Below are 18,759 nucleotides of genomic sequence, written 5' to 3' on the forward strand. Positions count from 1 at the left end.
AGTACCTGTACTTGATCCCAACTAAGATATAATTACCCCTTATTGGGGGCAGAACAAGCCTATTGGGTTTATTTAATGGTTAAATGATTCCCTTTTCTCTGTAATAATAAAACAGTACCTGTACTTGATCCCAACTAAGATATAATTACCCCTTATTGGGGGCAGAACATGCCTATTGGGTTTATTTAATGGTTAAATGATTCCCTTTTCTCTGTAATAATAAAACAGTACCTGTACTTGATCCCAACTAAGATATAATTACCCCTTATTGGGGGCAGAACAAGCCTATTGGGTTTATTTAATGGTTAAATGATTCCCTTTTCTCTGTAATAATAAAACAGTACCTGTACTTGATCCCAACTAAGATATAATTACCCCTTATTGGGGGCAGAACAGCCCTATTGGGTTTATTTAATGGTTAAATGATTCCCTTTTCTCTGTAATAATAAAAGAGTACCTGTACTTGATCCCAACTAAGATATAATTACCCCTTATTGGGGGCAAAACAGCCCTATTGGGTTTATTTAATATTTAAATGATTTTTAGCAGACTTAAGCTATGGAGATCCAAATTACAGAAAGATCCCTTATCTGGAAAACCCCAGGGGCCAGTGCTAGAACTCAAAGGACCCCCATGCATTTCAGTAAACGTGGGACCCCCAATCTAAGAGAATGAATGGAACTCAGGAATATGCAGCCTTCTAGAACATAAAGGACCATAGCTGAGCATATTACAGAGATGCCAGGGGCCCAGTAAAATGTTCTTGCCTATAGATGTTTTGCCTATAGAAAGAGACAACAGCAGCAAAACTAATAATGTTTTACTATGAGCCAAGCCTGGCAAATCATTTCTGCACTCAATCAAATACAGTAGGATAATACGCATCCTTTTACAGCAAACAGTAACCTTTTATTGACTCAGCTGTTGCTAAACTACAACTCCCATAAGCCCCAGAAGCGCTTTCTGATAGTTGTAGTCCGGCAACAGCGCAATCGACAATTGTCTTACAATGAGTTTTTCTACCCTCTCACCGTCAAACTCACCTTCCGACAGCCCTGTTTCCACGGCCCACCGCCACACTACTCATCCGCTAGCCGAGCTCCTACCAAAACAGCGCGCCGCCATTGTATTGCCACAGGCAACAGCTGAGGTATCCAGCGCAGCCATGTGACCAACTCACCGCGCCTCCTGATTGGCCAGAGAATTAAAGCGAGGAATGGGGAAGGCGGGGCGAACACAGTAAAAAGAAATGGTTACGGCCGCAGGGGTTGTTAATGACGCGGTTGCTACGAGGGTCACTATGGCTACAGAGCGGCAGCCATGTTTGGGGTCTAGAGAATGATCACATGTTTGAGATTTCCCTCATCACTGCGGGCGTACTAATGGGCATGTCAAGTCTCATCTGGCGAGGCTGGCATCTCACGACTATGCTTGTGCCAGGGAATGTGCCACCGTCAGCTCCTTGCTACATTTACACATAGCAGTACTATACCCCTAATTTACTGTAAAAATTACATTGGAAGCCAAAGGAAAAAAGCACTTGGGCAGTTGCCAACTTTTTTAGCAACAATTACCAGATGTCTTACATTTTTTCTTTTACTACCTATGTCAAGCATCATTTTCACTGGTCAGGGAGGTAAAATGGCCAGATGGTGACCCTAAGGACTTTCCACTTTAGTTCCTCCCAAAAAATGTATTAATTCCTTAGGCACATATTATTGTACCTAGAAAGCAAGAATAAAGGTGGCCATACACGTTCAGATCCGCTCGCTTGGCGAGGTTGCCAAGCGAGTGGATCTTCTCCGGATATCCCCTCCTACGGGTGGGCGATATTGGGCGAGTGTAGGCTAATTTTGTCGTTTCGCCCTGGGGCCAAAGATCAAATTACAACGACAGTAATGGGCGCAGTCGGTTTCGGGACCGCATCAACGAGCCAATGTGGTCCCCGATCCAACAACATTTTTTAACCTGGCAGGCCTGTCGTTGGCGGGGGACATGATTACTCTGTACAAGTACATTAGAGGGGATTATAGGCAGTTGGGGGATGTTCTTTTTTCCCATAAAAACAATCAGCGCACCAGAGGTCACCCCTATAGATTAGGGGAACGGAGCTTCCATTTGAAGCAGCGTAGGGGGTTCCTCACGGTGAGGGCAGTGAGGTTGTGGAATGCCCTTCCTAGTGATGGGGTAATGGCAGATTCTGTTAATGCCTATAAGAGGGGCCTGGATGAGTTTTTGGACAAGCAGAATATCCAAGGCTATTGTGATACTAATATCTACAGTTAGTATTACTGGTTGTATATATATAGTTTATGTATGTGAGTGTATAGATTGGTTAGTATAGGTTGTGTGCTGGGTTTACTCGGATGGGTTGAACTTGATGGACAATGGTCTTTTTTCAACCCTATGTAACTATGTATGGTGCCCCTACACGGGCCGATAAGCTGCCGAATCAGTCTAAGGGACCGATATCGGCAGCTAGAATCGGCACCTGTATGGCCACCTTAATATAGCAGTAACAGATAAACTAACCCTCCATTTGCTGAATGCAGCCAATGCCCTCATCCCCAGGGCCTGTAAAAATATTAAACCCCCAACATATATAGAGTGGATATATTTAGTTGAAGAAACAAGAAAGTTAGAAGAAATAACCCACTTAATACACAAAAAGGTATCATTATATCGGACAACGTGGACATCATTGATAGAATTAAATACTTAACTGATATGATGAACATTGAATTTATGTGCAGTGACTTGTTATATACCCTGTAAGATATGAAAGTTTATCACATTGTATTTGCAATGTCTCCCCCCCCCCCTTTTCTTTCTTATGTACCCCCTCCCATTTTGAATGTGAAATTAATAAAGAAAGATTATTTAAAAAAAAAAATCCTTAGGCACATGCTTCCAGAACTAGCTACTGCAATAACAACCCTCCAGTAGGTATTATATTATAAAGCTCCCAACATGCTCTGCTAGCTTTCACTGTATGCTAGGGGCTGTGGTTCAACAAAAGCTGGAGGGCCACCAGTTAAACATCCCTCAACTGATGAATAACCACATTAGAAATCCTTATATTTATATATGGTATATATAGGCCATAAAGTAGATTGGTGGTCCCCAACCATTAGCTCATGGGCAACATGTTGCTCCCCAACCCCTTGGATGTTGTTCCCAGTGGCTTCAAAGCAGGTGCTTATTTTTGAGTTCCTGGCTTGAAGGCAAGTTTATAGGGAATACCAAAGAACCAATAATGGCCCTTATGTGGCACCCCCAGGAACTTTTATGTTTGTGTTGCTCTCCAACTCTTATATTTGAGTATAGCTTACAGGTATAAAAAGGTTGTGGATCCATGATGTAGAGTCTGTTTTTTATGTAATACAGGAATGAGGGGGAAAAAGCACAGAGGGATCTGATTGTGGGGCCAAAACACTGATGTATAAAGCTGAGGCTTAAAATTGGTTTTCTTAGGAGAAATTCCTGGAGGATGGTCATAGACAGGGATTGTGGGTGCTCATAAAACAATAAACGATAGAGAAGGAGGCCATCTAATACTTATATTTCACCACTAAGGTCCTGAATATGCATACATATACAGGTATGAGACCTGTTATCCAGAATGCTCGGGACCTGGGGTTTTCCGGATAAGGGATCTTTCTGTAATTCGGATCTCCAACCATAAGTCTGCTAAAAAAATATTTAAACTGTAATTAAACCCAGTAGGATTGTTTTGCCCCCAATAAGGAGATATTATATCTTAGTTAGGATCGAATACAAAGTACTGTTTTATTATTACAGAGAAAAAGGGAATCATTTTTAAAAATTGTAATTATTTGCTTATACTGGAGTCTATGGGAGATGGCCTTTCCGTAATTCAGAACTTTCTGGATAATGGGTTTCCGGATAAGGGGTCCGATACCTGTACTACACAACAAGTTAGCATTGAAATATGCAAAACATTTAATGGTTTCATGGTTAATTAATGACAAATTCTGTGGGTGCTCAGAATCCACGTGAGCTATATTATCCAACACCGATAAAGATTTATAATGGAAATAGGTAAAAGGAGCAGTGTATGACAGATTTATTTGCACATTTGTTATCTTGGGCACACATTGTTTTGAATGAGAATGTATGTTATGTACCATGGCTCCGGATACTTAGTTGAGCAAACACCAACAAATAAGCAATTGTTTGCAACCCTGGTGACCTGTTAACAAGGTGATGATAGGGATGATAGTGCTAGGAGCTGTGGCACTCCCTTTGCTACTGTATACATCGCTTCTCAGTTTGCTGCTGCATGTGCAGTTATATTACTATAGCACACAACAAACTTTTGTATTTGCACTTAAAAATACCTTCTACCCTCTCTTAATAATGACAATTCACAGTGGGGCTGATATAGGAATGAAGGTGCTAAATTCCTAATCTACTACAAGATAGAAAATGAAAACAAATACTTTAATGGTTACTATTATCAATTGCAGTGTAGTAAATTTAGAATTGATATCACTCATTTTTCTGTATAATGGGGTAATGGTTATGGTTTCATTTTTACTTTGCCTGCTTTCCGTACTTTGGAAGTACCTTTGAAGGTAAGGGAAGTACCCTTAAAGGGGTTGTTCGCCTTTAAATTGACTTTTAGTATGATGTAGAGAGTGCTATTCTGAAACAGTTTTTAATTGGTCTTCATTTTTTTGTTATTTGCAGTTTGGAATTTCAGCAGCGATCTGGTTGTTAGGGTCCAATTTAACCATGAAAAAGAAGCTGCTACTAGTAGCTTCATGTGTCTTCACCCTTAAACTATCATCTATCTTTCTTTTAATTACATCTCTTTGTGCTCATATAAAATAGGAGAATGATCATGATATAGGCATACCAGGCCATATGTTTAGGTTAAGCAAGGAAACTTCGTAAAACTGCCATCCTACTGGCGATTTTCTTGCCAGTTGGATGGCATTTTGGGATTAGACACCAGCAATAGTGAAGATTTATCACGGCCACTAATCTCCTCCCTTAGTATTTGCTATTGTCTGATTATTGTATCATTGACTGGGGTGGGGTGGGGGTGGCTGGTGAAAGATTGCAGAGCAAATATTCAAAGAAATGGGGGGGGGCAGATTCCAACAAACTTTGTTTTAAAAGCATCAGTATTTATAACTTCACGTAACATAAATTTAACACTAATTGGATGGATATGTTTTATTTAATGTTTAATGCAACTCAGTATCAAGTTTAAGGGGGAAAACGGACACCAAACATAAGTTCTTTGAAGAAAGGGGAAATGCGTACACAACCTTCCTGCAGGGATATTCAAAGGATATATCATTTTAAGGACTTATATTATATTACAGCTCTTCAGTGCCAGATAATTAGGTCCAACTGGTTCATTGCTGTCATTTATGTGTCTGTGCCACTGATACAATTCCTTTTTATGTAATTCCTTATTATAGAGTAAGTGGTTTAGCAAGGAATGCCTTTGCTATTTAATCCCAGCTACAGCTATACTGTAAGCAGATTTTTACCTCATTGTTGAATGTTATAAACCTCAAAGCCCAGTAGTATTTGAATTGCACAGTATAAACAAATTTAGGGGCAGATTTATCAACATGTGAGTCTAGAACAGGGGTCGGGAACCTTTTTGGCTGAGAGAGCCATAAACACCACATATTTTAAAATGTAATTCCATGAGAGCCATACAATATGTTTGGCCACGGATGCTGCGGGGCAAGGTAGGGTGGGTCCCAAGGATGCCAGATGCGGATGCAGAGGAGGGCGTGGCCTGTGCTCGGCGGATAGAAGACGTCTTCTATCCGCCGAGCACAGGCCACGCCCTCCTCTGCATCCGCATCTGCATCCGGCTTAGAACACGTCTTCTATCTGCCGAGCGCACGGGCAAGGTAGGGTGGGTCCCAAGGATGCCGGATGCGGCAGAGGGTGTGGCCTGCGCTCGGCTGATAGAAGACATGTTCTAAGGCTTAGAACACGTCTTCTATCCGCCGAGCGCAGGCCACGCCCCCCGTTTTTTTTTTTATTAAAGATTTGGCAGAGCCAGATGCAGCCATCAAAAGAGCCACATCTGGCTCCCGAGCCATAGGTTCCCTACCCCTGGTCTAGAACTTAATACATAAAAACTAACCCACGTTCTATTCATTCCTATGGGATATTAAGAAGTGTATTTATCAATGCGTAAAAGTTAGAGTTCACCAATTGATAAGTACACTTCTTAAAATCCAGTAGAAATGAATAGAACGTGGGTTAGTTTTTTTGTATGAAGTTCTAAACACACATTTTGCTAAATATGTCCCATAAAGTCTATTATTTGCAAGAGGTACTTATAGATTATTATATATATTATTTTTACACTTTCATAGAAAACATCTTGCATATACAGCAAACATAACGTCCAATGAATATATATATATTCATATATACTGTTATGCTTATATATATAAAATTCGGAGTACCCACGATAATTTCAGATGTTTGAAAATGTCACGAAAATTCTTTTATTGGTCGTACGAAAATATTGTGGTTGCGTTCCGAAAGTCACAAAATTTTGGGTCAGAATGTTCGTAAACAGCACGAAAGCCTTTCTGGCTTCAAAAACTTGTATAATTTTGGAAGCCTTCCATAGGACTCAATGGCACTCTACAGATCCAACCTGGCCAAAAGATAGTCACGATACCAAAGCTTGAATGAATTTCCAAATGGTCGTAGTCTTTGCGAAAAATTCGACTTTTTCGTGGAAGTTAACGAAAACCACAAAAAAGTTGTGGAATTTTAACAAAATGATCGTGGACATTAAGAAAAGTTCTATAACAGGGGTGGCCAAACCTTCGATCGTGGTTCACCAGTTGATCCCCTGTGGACTTCTGGTGGACCACATCTAAAGGTCCCCATACACTATAAGATCCGCTCGCTTGGCGATGTCTCCAATCGAGATCTGACCAATTTCGGCCAGGCCGCTCGGTTCTGCCCATACACGGGCCGATTAGCTTCCGAATCGGTCCAAGGGACCGATATCGGCAGCTACTATCGGCCCGTGTATGGGGACCTTAAGTCTTGAAAGTGGGGTGCTTTTATGGGATATGCGTACATACGCTGCATCGCGTACATACACGGGGAGGGCGCCCCTGTTCTATAAGTTAGAAGAAATACAAATTTTTCTCAAAAAAACATAATCGTGGTTTAATAATGGGCCCCTCGTTATAAGAAAATACTAGGGATGCACTGAATCCACTATTTTGGGATTCAGCTGAACCACAAATCTTTTGTGAATGTTTCGGCTGGAAAGAATCCCAATTTGCGTATGCATGGCTATGGAAGGGTCAAAAAGAATTACATAGTAACATAGTAAGTTAGGTTGAAAAAATATGTACGTCCATCACGTACAACCATAATGCCTATCTATAACCTGCCTAACTGCTAGTTGATCCAGAGGAAGGCAAAAAACCCCATCTGAAGCCTCTCTAATTTGCCGCAGAGGGGAAAAAATTCCTTTCTGACTTCAAGATGGCAATCGGACCAGTCCCTGGATCAACTGCATGCTCATCGCATGGTTAAACATTTTGAACTTCTGTGTGATGAAAAGTCATGTGATTTTAAGGATTCGGTTCAGGCAGGCATATTTATTTTAAATCCGAATCCTGCTGAAAAGGCCAAATCTTGGCTGAATCCTGAATTAACTGCATCCCTAGAAAATTATTAACATTTTTTAAAATGATTTCCTTTTTCTCTGTAATAAACCAGTGCCTTGTACTTGATCCCAAAAAAAAAAAAACTAAAGGTGGCCACACACGTGGCGATTTGCGATCTCATGCGACCATCGGCCACTAGCGTTCAGGGCTGAAACGGCAGATAAGGAGGTAGAAACAATAGGATTTCTACTTCCTTCTGCCGATTCAGCCCTGAAGGCAGATTTTTTTTTTAACCCCCCCGATCGGCGAGTTGACCGATAGCAGCAGCCTCATGCGATATCGGTCGACTCGCCGACTTGCCATACACGCACCGAATATTGTACAAAACGAGGTTTCGTACGATATTATCGGTGCGTGTATGGCCAGCTTAAGGGTAAGAACCCACGGAGTGGTTCAGTCGCCTGCGATAGATCTCTGCTATCGGGGGCGACAAACCGATCCGAAAAGGCTTTCCACCGGCATCATTAGGAGTCGCTGTGAACCTGCCTGCAGAAGGAAACTTTGTGCAACTTCAGATTACCAAAGCGATGCAAAAGCCTTTTTGGATCGGTTTGTCACCCATGATAGCAGAGATCTATCGCAGGCGACTGAACCACTACATGGGTTCTTACCCTTAAGGTATGGAGATTTAAATTACGTTAAGAACCCTTATCTGGAAAACCTTAGGTCCCGAGCATTCTGGATAACAGATCCCATACACCAGCATGTAGTTTGCACTCCATTTGCATAAGCTAATTGCTTGGGTGCCAGAATTTAAATCCTATATAACATCAAATAATACAGAACTTACAGGTATTGCAAACCGAGAAATACATATAGCGGAGCACCACTGGATAAAAATCAAAAAATCTTTATTCCATCTTAGTAAAAACTCGAATACATCTCCAAAAAGACCTAGCGCTTAACGCGTTTCGTAGCCTCCCGCTACTTCCTCAGAAGCCCCTAGAGTCCATATTGGGGAGGGATTATATACCCACAGATGGTCACACCCAGTTATACATAGGAACAAAGTAACCCTTTCCCTCCCCATAGCATAGCAAAACATACCAAAATTATTAACCCATTATCATCCCATCAAATAGCAGAGCATAACCAAAAAACAGTTACATAAAATCAGAAATTTAGTAATATAAAGCTCTCACAGCTTATAAATTTAATACCCAGGAACCAGAAATATATATTTATATATATATGCATTTCAATAGAAACAGGACAGTTCCCATTCCCTATTCACAGGGCCGCCATCAGGGGGGTACAGGGGGTACAGCCGTCCCGGGCCCGGACGATTTTAAAATAGGGTCCTGCAAAAGAACCCCCAGTATTTATTTTGCAAACCGAGAAAAGTGGTAATTTATTGAACCAATGTGTTAGTTCAAACAATTCTGCCGAGACTAAAACGCTAGTCCAATAAAGGTATAGAGATGCAAATAACATAAAGATCCTTTACCCATAATATACTGTACAAACATCCCATCTGCCTGTAGAGACTGCTCTGGAATAAAGTCATTTGCAGCTGCATCTAATCCTCCTACTTCTCATGCAACTGTCATTAGAAAATTTAGCTTTGTTATAATATAAGGACCCTGTTGTGTATATAATATATAAAGAAATGATGGCACCAATGGGAAGGTAGCTTCAGATTCTGTGAAAAAGTTATGTTGGACTAATGTCCCCTTCCTGGCTGCCTTTGAAATAACACTGTAAAGGTGGCCATACACAGGCCGATTGTAGCTGCTGATATCGGCAGCTTATCGTCCCGTGTAGGGGCACAAACGACGGGCCAGATATCAATTGGGCAGGTAAAAAATTTAGTAGGATCGGGGTCCGCATTGGCTCGTTGATGCGGTCCCTGAACAGTCTGCGCCTGTTACCGGCGTTCTAATTCGACTGAATTAGCCTGAATGCACCCGATATTGACCACCTGTAGGTAAGGGAAATCAGGAGAAGACCCGCTTGATTGGCGACCTTGCCAGGCGAGCAGATCTTAACGTGTATGGTCACTTTAACTCTGAAACTAAACAGAAAACAAATGTTATTGTGAGAAGTCCACCTGGACAGCTGGCCAACCCCCATTAAGCCCACCCTTGGCCGGCCTTTTGTTTCCTCTGGCAGCCCCACAGTTTTGCTTGTGTTGCCTGAGGAGGAGGGAGGGGGGGTCACAGTTACAGTGTTGTCCCTGGGTGAGGGGGAGCCCACAGTGTAAGGGAGCAGGGGGGGAGCCCACAGTGTAAGGGAACAGGGGGGGAGCCCACAGTGTAAAAGAGGGGGGGGGGGCACTGTCCCACAGCATGTCAGCCCCCCCATGTTCAGGCTTCAGTGAAACTAATCTCAGCAGGAAAACAATGTCTCTCTGGCATGGTGTTTACACTACAAGCTCCAGTTGTGCAACGTCCCGATAAAGCACAGTATTCCCCCCGGATACCTGATCCCATGCCCCCCTGTTTGTGTACTGGCCAGTTTGCAGGGGAGGGATGTTTCCTGGAATTGCCCTGGGATCATTGGGCCTGTGTCCAGCCGAGCTCTGCTCCCCCCCAGAAGAGTGGATGAGGCTGAAGGCGAGGCTGCGCTGAGACGCCCTCCATCCCACCGTACAGTACGCAGGCCGGGCTGCTGGAGCCGGGGAGCTAGCCATCAACTTGCAGCTTGGTGCGTCCCGGCGGAGGATGGGGTTACCAGGCACAGTGGGCCTTGTGCTGCTCGCTTCCACCCTGCTGGCAGCCAGCCTAGCGGAGGGACGCACATGTAAGTACTGGGCATCTCTCTGCATCGCATAATAGGCAACTTACTATAAAGTCTAATGTTTCATATCTATATACCTACATACTCCATTCACTCAAGTACATGGCTAACATCCATAGCAACCCCTGGCTTGTCTGTCCTGCCCTGATGCTGCAATTCTGAGCCTAAATATTGTTAATTGGGGTAAATTGATAATTAATAGAAGCTGTGGTCCTAGGGGGGCCAGTAGTAAAAAGGGGGATACCCCCCATACAGTTTTAATATTTGTGTGCAACAGAGAAAAAAACCCTCACCTAATAAATAAATGTTGCTTATAGGTGCATTGTTTGCGCATTAGTTTGCCTATGAAACAAAGGGAGCAGAATTAATGTCGGGGTGCTGGTGGGGGGATTGTAGAGATCTGATCTTAGTGTCAGCGTCATCATTATTGTCATTTATTTAGAAATACAGTTGAATTAGAGGGCCCTGCTCGTTATGGGACACTACCAGAGCAGGGGAACAGGCTTGGGTGGTCAAACACTCAGGGTTATCCAGTGGCCCCTAGACAAACAGCTGGATATTGCACAATTTGGTCATCCGTGTGAAAGGCCACATAACACGGTTGTGTTCTTATGTATGTATGTATGTATATCTTTATAAAGCGCTGCTTATGCACGCAGCGCTGTACAGTAGAATACATTAATACAAATAGGGGGTTATTAAGATAATAATAGATAAATACAAAGTAGAACAATAAATACAAATAAATAAATAAATACAAGATAAGTTAAGAGTCGAGGACACAAGAGGATGGAGGTCCCTGCCCCGTAGAGCTTACAATCTATATGGGAGGGTAACTTACAGACACAAATAGGCAAATATATGTGCTGTAGGTCACAGTGGGTGACAATATAATATAAGCGCCCAAACAGACTAATGCCTGCTGTTAAGTGGGGAGGATGGGAGGGCCTGCCACACCTTCTACTTTTGGATCTACCTGTGCCCCTTCTACCCACCAAGAAGCTGACAGTCTGTCAAAACTGCCACTTGAGGTATAAGCTCAGCTGCCGAAGCAATATCAACCAAACCATGAGGCTAAATACATTCACTTTGTGGGAGCATCTCTAGGTAGGGTCGCGTGCCCACTCTATACCAATTGCCACATACGGATTTATGTATGTTTATAGTTACTTATGTATGTATATTGTTATTGATATGGTACTTCTATATGCAAGGTAAATGTAATAAAGTTTCAAAGTTTGCTGCTGGCATAATGCCCCTATCACAACCATTCAGCAGGAAGCATTTGCTGGTCACTTTCTTGTATAAAGCAAACACCTTTTTGGTTGCTGTGGGTTATTGCACCTGAGCACTTTTTACTACATATGGAGAAGCCATAGAATAGCTATAGAGAACCACACAGCAGTGATAGAGAGTTTGGGATATAACTAATTCATTAGGTGCTAGGCCACTGGGGCTGGGGATTTGGCCAGGGAAAAGCACCTTTATGCACCAGGCTGTTAGCAGAAAGTGCAGCTTATGGGAAGATGGGGCAGTGATAGAACAGTAAATAAAGACATGAACCATAGAGTTTAGATATAGCAGCATTATTGGCAGTTCAGTTCTTATCTGTCGTACAGTTGGACTGTGTATCCGGCACTGATCCAGCACGTGTGTGGGCTCCTACAGCTCAGGGCCACAGCTTGTTTACATTCTCTCGGCACATCCTGTTGTGTCCCTACTCTTGCCAAGGTTTATGCTAAGAAGGTCACATTCGCTTTTACAACCATTATATCCGTTAATATCATATTCAGCGACACTGAATCTTAGTTCTTGTTCTCTGAATAACTCTAAATTGCAGAAATACACAGCATAGATAACAAGCAGGAGAGCTGTAACTGATGCTTACAGGGGTATGGAATATTAGTGCTTATTTACTCTGGGCAGGGGCACAAGTGCTGGAGGGCTAACACTCGCTATAGTTAGCCCATATGCCCATAGTTAGTGCTCCTATGCTTTGCAATGCTTACATGTGCAAAGGGTGGCCCCCCGAGCATTAATTATAGCGCTCCCTTGCACCTTGCTCATTCCTACATCACAAGGTAAGTACATGCCAGAGGCCATCCACGTACTGCACCCTCTGGGATGCAGAACTGCCCAGGGGCACCAGACACAACGCAAGGGTGTCAAGGTTCATTATGGTGTAGCCATGGCATTTTTGCACTTTTCATGCCCACTGTGAGTAGTCACAGATCACTTACCAATCTATGAAAATGGGAAGAGTAATATGAGAGCCTGATACTGTTGCCACATGGAAACTAGGGATGCATTGATCCCAGAGCTGTGGAGTCAAAATCTTGGAGTCGGAAGCAATTTTGAGTACCTGGAGTCAGAGTCAGAGGTACCATAAACTGAGCTGGCGTAGAAGGATTCATGTACTGACTCCACAGACCTGGCTGATCCTGGATTCAGTTAGGGATTTGGCCGAAACCTAGCCTTGTTTGGCAGGATATTGCCTGCCCAAACTGAATGCAAACCCTTAAAATAATGGGACTTTGGATTACACAGTTATGTAAATTGACAATTTTTGCACACACTTGACGTTTAAGGTCCCCATACACGGGCCAATAATAGCTGCCGATATCGGTCCCTTGGACCGATTCGGCAGCTTATTGGCCCTTGTAGGGGCAGAACCGAGGGGCCTGGCCAACCGATATCTGGCCTGAAATTGGCCAGATATCGATCGGCCAGGTTAGAAAATCCAGTCGGATCGGGGACTGCATCGGCTCGTTGATGCGGTCCCCGAACCGACTGCCCCATTGCCGCGTGTAGAATTCGATCGTTTGGCCCATTCGCCTTCATGCCTCCCCGATGGGTAATTTTTCTCCAACTAGGCCACTTGTATTATGGTTCAGAACTAAACCATACTGTGAATTTTATTGTACTTGAAGGGAGAAGGAAATCAAAATGTAGTTTATTTCTCCCTCAAAAATATGAAAAGAGGTAAACAACATTTTTTTTTAAATTAAATTGACCAGATAAAAAGCTTCTGTCTCCCTATGGTTTATAAAAAGCTTGATTTGGTTGTTTAATTATTAATTGTACAAAGGCTCACTTGCTTTTCTGTTTATAAAGTTTTGTCCCCTCAGTATGCCTCTGAGTTCCTGAACCGTAGGCGCCGGGCAAATTCATTTCTGGAAGAAAGCAAAGGAGGGAACTTAGAAAGAGAATGCATAGAGGAGCTGTGTAATAAAGAAGAAGCCAGAGAGATTTTTGAAAATGTACCTGAAACGGTAAGCAAAATTCAGTTAATGGACAAGGAAAGGCAAATTCATCCTGAACCAGTTCTCATTTTAGGAAGAAAATGCAGTGCATTGCTACAGCGCTATCTTACTAATCTTTCCATGGTGTACCCTGGCAGACTGATTCTCACACATGCTCACTCCCAGAGGTTACTATGCCCACTGCTACTATAGGCACCACATCTCTCCCTACTATACCTGCTATCCCACAGCCCCAGTCCCTTCCCAGAGGCTATTATCCCCCCACTGCTACTATAGGCACCATCTCTCCCTACTATACCTGCTATCCCACAGCCCCAGTCCCTTCCCAGAGGCTATTATCCCACTGCTACTAAAGGCACCATCTCTCCCTACTATACCTGCTATCCCACAGCCCCTGTCCCTTCCCAGAGGCTATTATCCCACTGCTACTATAGGCACCATCTCTCCCTACTATACCTGCTATCCCACAGCCACAGTCCCTTCCCAGAGGCTATTATCCCCCCACTGCTACTATAGGCACCATCTCTCCCTACTATACCTGCTACCCCACAGCCCCAGTCCCTTCCCAGAGGCTATTATCCCCCCACTGCTACTATAGGCACCATCTCTCCCTACTATACCTGCTATCCCACAGCCCCAGTCCCTTCCCAGAGGCTATTATCCCACTGCTACTACAGGCACCATCTCTCCCTACTATACCTGCTATCCCACAGCCACAGTCCCTTCCCTGAGGCTATTATCCCACTGATACTATAGGCACCATCTTTCTCTACTATATCTGCTATCCCACAGCTCCAGTCTCTTCCCAGAGGCTATTATCCCCCCACTGCTACTATAGGCACAATCTACTGTACTTTATCACTTTCGCTGGCTCATCTGCTATCTCCATTCTATAACTGGCATCTCTGTGAGTTTTATACTGATAACTAATGATCAGCAGGTTGGTGCGAATGTATTTAGCAGTAATGTACAATTTGCATGAAAAATACAAACCATTACTCACGAATAGCACCAGCTGGTTTCTGCTTGTCTGTAGGCTCAAGCTATTGAGGATGCAGTGCAGGTGAGAGGGTGAAGGACATGAACTAATCTGGACTTTACATTTACTGGGTGGTTATATATATATATATGGCTTTTAATATCTTATAACCTTAAGTGACACAACTACAGTTGGATGGATTTATATAGGTCAGAATAGGCAATCATCACATGGGGCATACACTTTGTTCAAATAAGTGGTGATTTGCAATGCTTTTGTTGAATCTAGTGAATCTGGGCCTTTATGTGCATTGGTACAGAACAATACACAGAAATCGGCATGTATCAGTATATACGCTCTATTCCTAATTTGCAAGACCCCTAACTGGAACAGTACTCGGTATTTTATCCATCGCGTTTGATTGCTTCCATTCAGCATGTGACTATGCTACTTGCAATTAGTCGTGTTTGTGATGTAATTGCTTGTGGAGCATTTAATAATCGTTCTACTTCTTTACCTTCCTGTTTTTAACATGCGCTCTCTTCAGAGGTATCAGTGATTTAGGGTAATTATTTATCTGAAAAAAGAATTTATGATTATTTTATTTTGTTTTGTGCTTCTTTGTGAGCCTAGAAAAAAGAAAGAGCATGACACATGGACACAGCTGTAAAACAGGAGAATATTAAAGGAAAACTATACCTCCGAACCATGTAGGTCTCTGTAAAAATATATTGCATGAAACAGCTCATATGTTAAACCCTTCATTTATATAATAGAAAATTACGATTTTAAGAATTAAGGGCCACCCCCTGGGATTATAGGATTCACAGTGCACACAAACAATCCAAGGCACCCAGACATGTTAGGTCATATCAGCCAATGAATGGGCAGAGTTCTGCCTTTTGCTCCCACACTACTTCCTGTTACAGTTAGAGCTGCATTATTTCCTGTCAGGTGATCTCTGAGGGAGCACACAGCCCATCACTAAATGGTGGCTCAAAGTAAAAGACACAAAAGGGCAATAAATACTGATATATATATTCCTGTTTTGTAAGATTCTTTAATAGGCCACTTAATGATATAAACTATTTGTTGGTTAAGTATTTATTCTGGGGGTATAGTTTTCCTTTACAAGTCATCAAGGAGTTCCGTGACCACATAAAGGATAGAGGACAGGGCAGAGAGAACATCTAGGAAATTGTATTCTATAGCAGTGGTACATTATTTCTTATTTAAGAAGATATTTATGTCCTCTGAACATTATTGTGTAATTTTTAACACTTGTTAGAACTATAAGTGGGAAGTACTGTATTAAATACCCTTTAAGGGCAATTGCACATATATGATTCCCAGTGAGTTTTCCCATCCCACATGATTTCCTATAACTTGCATAGTAAACATTTAGACCCTGCTCTCGCTTAGGGCAGGAAGTCAGAATAGGATTCCATTTCAGCTTGTGGCGTCTACTGCTCCCTAACTTGCACATCTGAATTAATGCTAAAAAAATGTCAGATTTCACTCACTTTTTGCAGCCAATTATTGATATTTGTATGTTCTGATTTGATTTACTAGACTGCATCACTCCTAGAAATGTTAGCCCCTCGTCCATTTATGCCCTTACTCAGCAGCAGCTTCTATGTATATGAGATGCTAATGGCTACTTTTTTATTGTTTTGTAGGAATTTTTTTACCCAAAATATTTAGGTAAGTTACCACTTATATATATGTGTGTGTGCAACTCTCATATATTGTAACATTCAATGGAATGGATTTTTTTTACTCTAATGGTAATGGTTCAGGTGGCCGTATTTTTAAGTAGCCCGAAAAAACACAAAGTTGGAGCTCCCAAAATAGCCCCCATAGGCTAACACTAATCTTTTGGGCAACTATTACCTGACAAGAACTGGTATGTGCACTTGACAAGCAGCTGCAGTGATAATCTGTAGGATAATTCTGTAGAAGAAGAATGCAAATATTTCAAAACTATAAAAAATAAGGTGAACCACCCTTTTAAAGTGACCAAAGCAGCCTCATGTGCTATTCCAGTTCCCTAACATTGTGTTTTTTAATAATAGTTATTTCCTCTTGAAAGTACAGGTATGGGATCCCTTATCTGTAAACCCGTTATCCAGAAAGTTCCAAATTACGGAAAGGCCATCTCCCATAGACTCCATTATAAGCAAATCATTCTAATTTTTAAAAATGATTCCCTTTTCTCTGTAATAATAAAACAGTACCTGTACTTGATCCCAACTAAGATATAATTACCCCTTATTGGGGGCAGAACAGCCCTATTGGGTTTATTTAATGGTTAAATGATTCCCTTTTCTCTGTAATAATAAAACAGTACCTGTACTTGATCCCAACTAAGATATAATTACCCCTTATTGGGGGCAGAACAGCCCTATTGGGTTTATTTAATGGTTAAATGATTCCCTTCTCTCTGTAATAATAAAACAGTACCTGTACTTAATCCCAACTAAGATATAATTACCCCTTATTGGGGGCAGAACAGCCCTATTGGGTTTATTTAATGGTTAAATGATTCCCTTTTCTCTGTAATAATAAAACAGTACCTTGTACTTGATCCCAACTAAGATATAATTACTTTTTAGCAGACTTAAGTTATAGAGATCCAAATTACAGAAAGGTCCCTTATCCGGAAAACCGAAGCATTCCGGGCAAACCGAGCATTCTGGATAACAGGTCCCATACCTGTACAAGTTTTACCACAGATACTGTGGTCTGTATCACCTCCAAACAGCATACTGCCCCAAATAAGCATAGTTACCACAGCTGCCACAAACATTAGTTGAATAATGGCAGAAGGTTAATGCTCTGGACGAGCCATGAAATCTATATTACTAACAAGTAAAAACCACAAGTATAGGAATAGGAATTAATTGACTGTGCTTAGGCTGATGCCACACCAGGCGTAGGGCTGATTTTTTCGGCAAGCGGAAAAACGCTTGCCGAAAAATCAGCCCTACGCCTGCTACTTGTGCCTGCACCCGAATGAATGGAATACGCTCGGGTGCAGGCACATGTAGCCGATATACGCACGAAAACGCGCGAGAATGCAAAGTCTCGCGTTTTCTTGCGTATATCGGCTACATGTGCCTGCACCCGAGCGTATTCCATTCATTCGGGTGCAGGCACAAGTAGCAGGCGTAGGGCTGAATTTTCGGCAAGCGTTTTTCCGCTTGCCGAAAAAATCAGCCCTACGCCTGGTGTGGCATGAGCCTTAGATTGCAGAGGAAATAAGAATGTTGTAGTTTAAGAACAGCTGGTCGGCCAGCCATTGTCAGCAGGGCTGTGGAGTCAGTACATAAATCCTTCAACTCCGACTCTTCAGTTTATGGTACCTACAACTCCTCTGGTTTTAATATCAGCTGAGAAGAACTGAGCATGCTCAGGAGCCAACAGCCAAAGTAAATTCCTGAGGGAGGGGGCCGAGACAGTTATCATAAATGATCAGCATTTTAGTAGCCATGACAAGTAGCTGCTACTAGTAGCTCAGTGTGTCTTCCCCCTTATTAGGAGTCAGAGCCAGTACATTTTTGCTGAATGCGGCTCCAGGTACCCACAATTGCTTCCAACACCACAACTTGGACTCCACAGCTCTGCTTGTCAGCCATGGTGTAATTTCTTTTGACAAGAAAGTTATTCGAGAATGTAAAGCTATGACATTGTCTGTTATCGAAACGCTTGTAATCTGACTTTGTGTTTTGCAGCCTGCCTCGGTGCCCACAAGAGTGGCATGCCTAGCAAGCTGAGTTATTTGAATTATGATGGCCCAGTAGATCTGAGATCATGCGTCAATGGTTTGTATTAAGTGCAGTTATTTCATGCAAATGGGTAAAAAATAGACGGTGTGGGTGTGGTCACTAGTGGTCGATGGGGTGGCACATATGTGTCACATTCTGTAGCTGAAAAATACACGGGTAAAGCAATTTTATGTATGTGACTTCTCATTTTTTTTCATAAAGCATAATCATGGGAGTCACAATCACATTTTATTTTATTGGGGGGGAGTGGGTCGCTGTGCCATTTATTAGTGGTAGTCACTGGAATC

General features: G+C 42.4%; 2 protein-coding genes across 3 annotated transcripts in view; one reads left to right on the forward strand and one right to left on the reverse strand.

The window, feature by feature from the left end:
• Window positions 1-1,165, reverse strand: part of arl13b (ADP ribosylation factor like GTPase 13B) — a 31,888-nt gene extending 30,723 nt beyond the window's left edge. The window contains 1 exon segment of one of the 2 annotated variants that reach the window (NM_001197155.1): window positions 1,044-1,161. The gene's annotated coding sequence lies outside the window, so the exon portion shown is untranslated. 2 annotated transcript variants of the gene reach the window in all.
• Window positions 1,166-10,288: 9,123 nt separating this feature from the next.
• Window positions 10,289-18,759, forward strand: part of pros1 (protein S) — a 34,292-nt gene continuing 25,821 nt past the window's right edge. Inside the window, 4 exon segments of the mRNA NM_001126067.1 lie at window positions 10,289-10,445; window positions 13,557-13,714; window positions 16,364-16,388; window positions 18,419-18,508. Of these exon segments, the coding sequence (NP_001119539.1) occupies window positions 10,367-10,445; window positions 13,557-13,714; window positions 16,364-16,388; window positions 18,419-18,508 (352 nt within the window). The 5' untranslated portion in view covers window positions 10,289-10,366.

This window comes from Xenopus tropicalis, chromosome 2 (assembly GCF_000004195.4).
Source record: "Xenopus tropicalis strain Nigerian chromosome 2, UCB_Xtro_10.0, whole genome shotgun sequence".
Classification (NCBI taxonomy): domain Eukaryota; kingdom Metazoa; phylum Chordata; class Amphibia; order Anura; family Pipidae; genus Xenopus; species Xenopus tropicalis.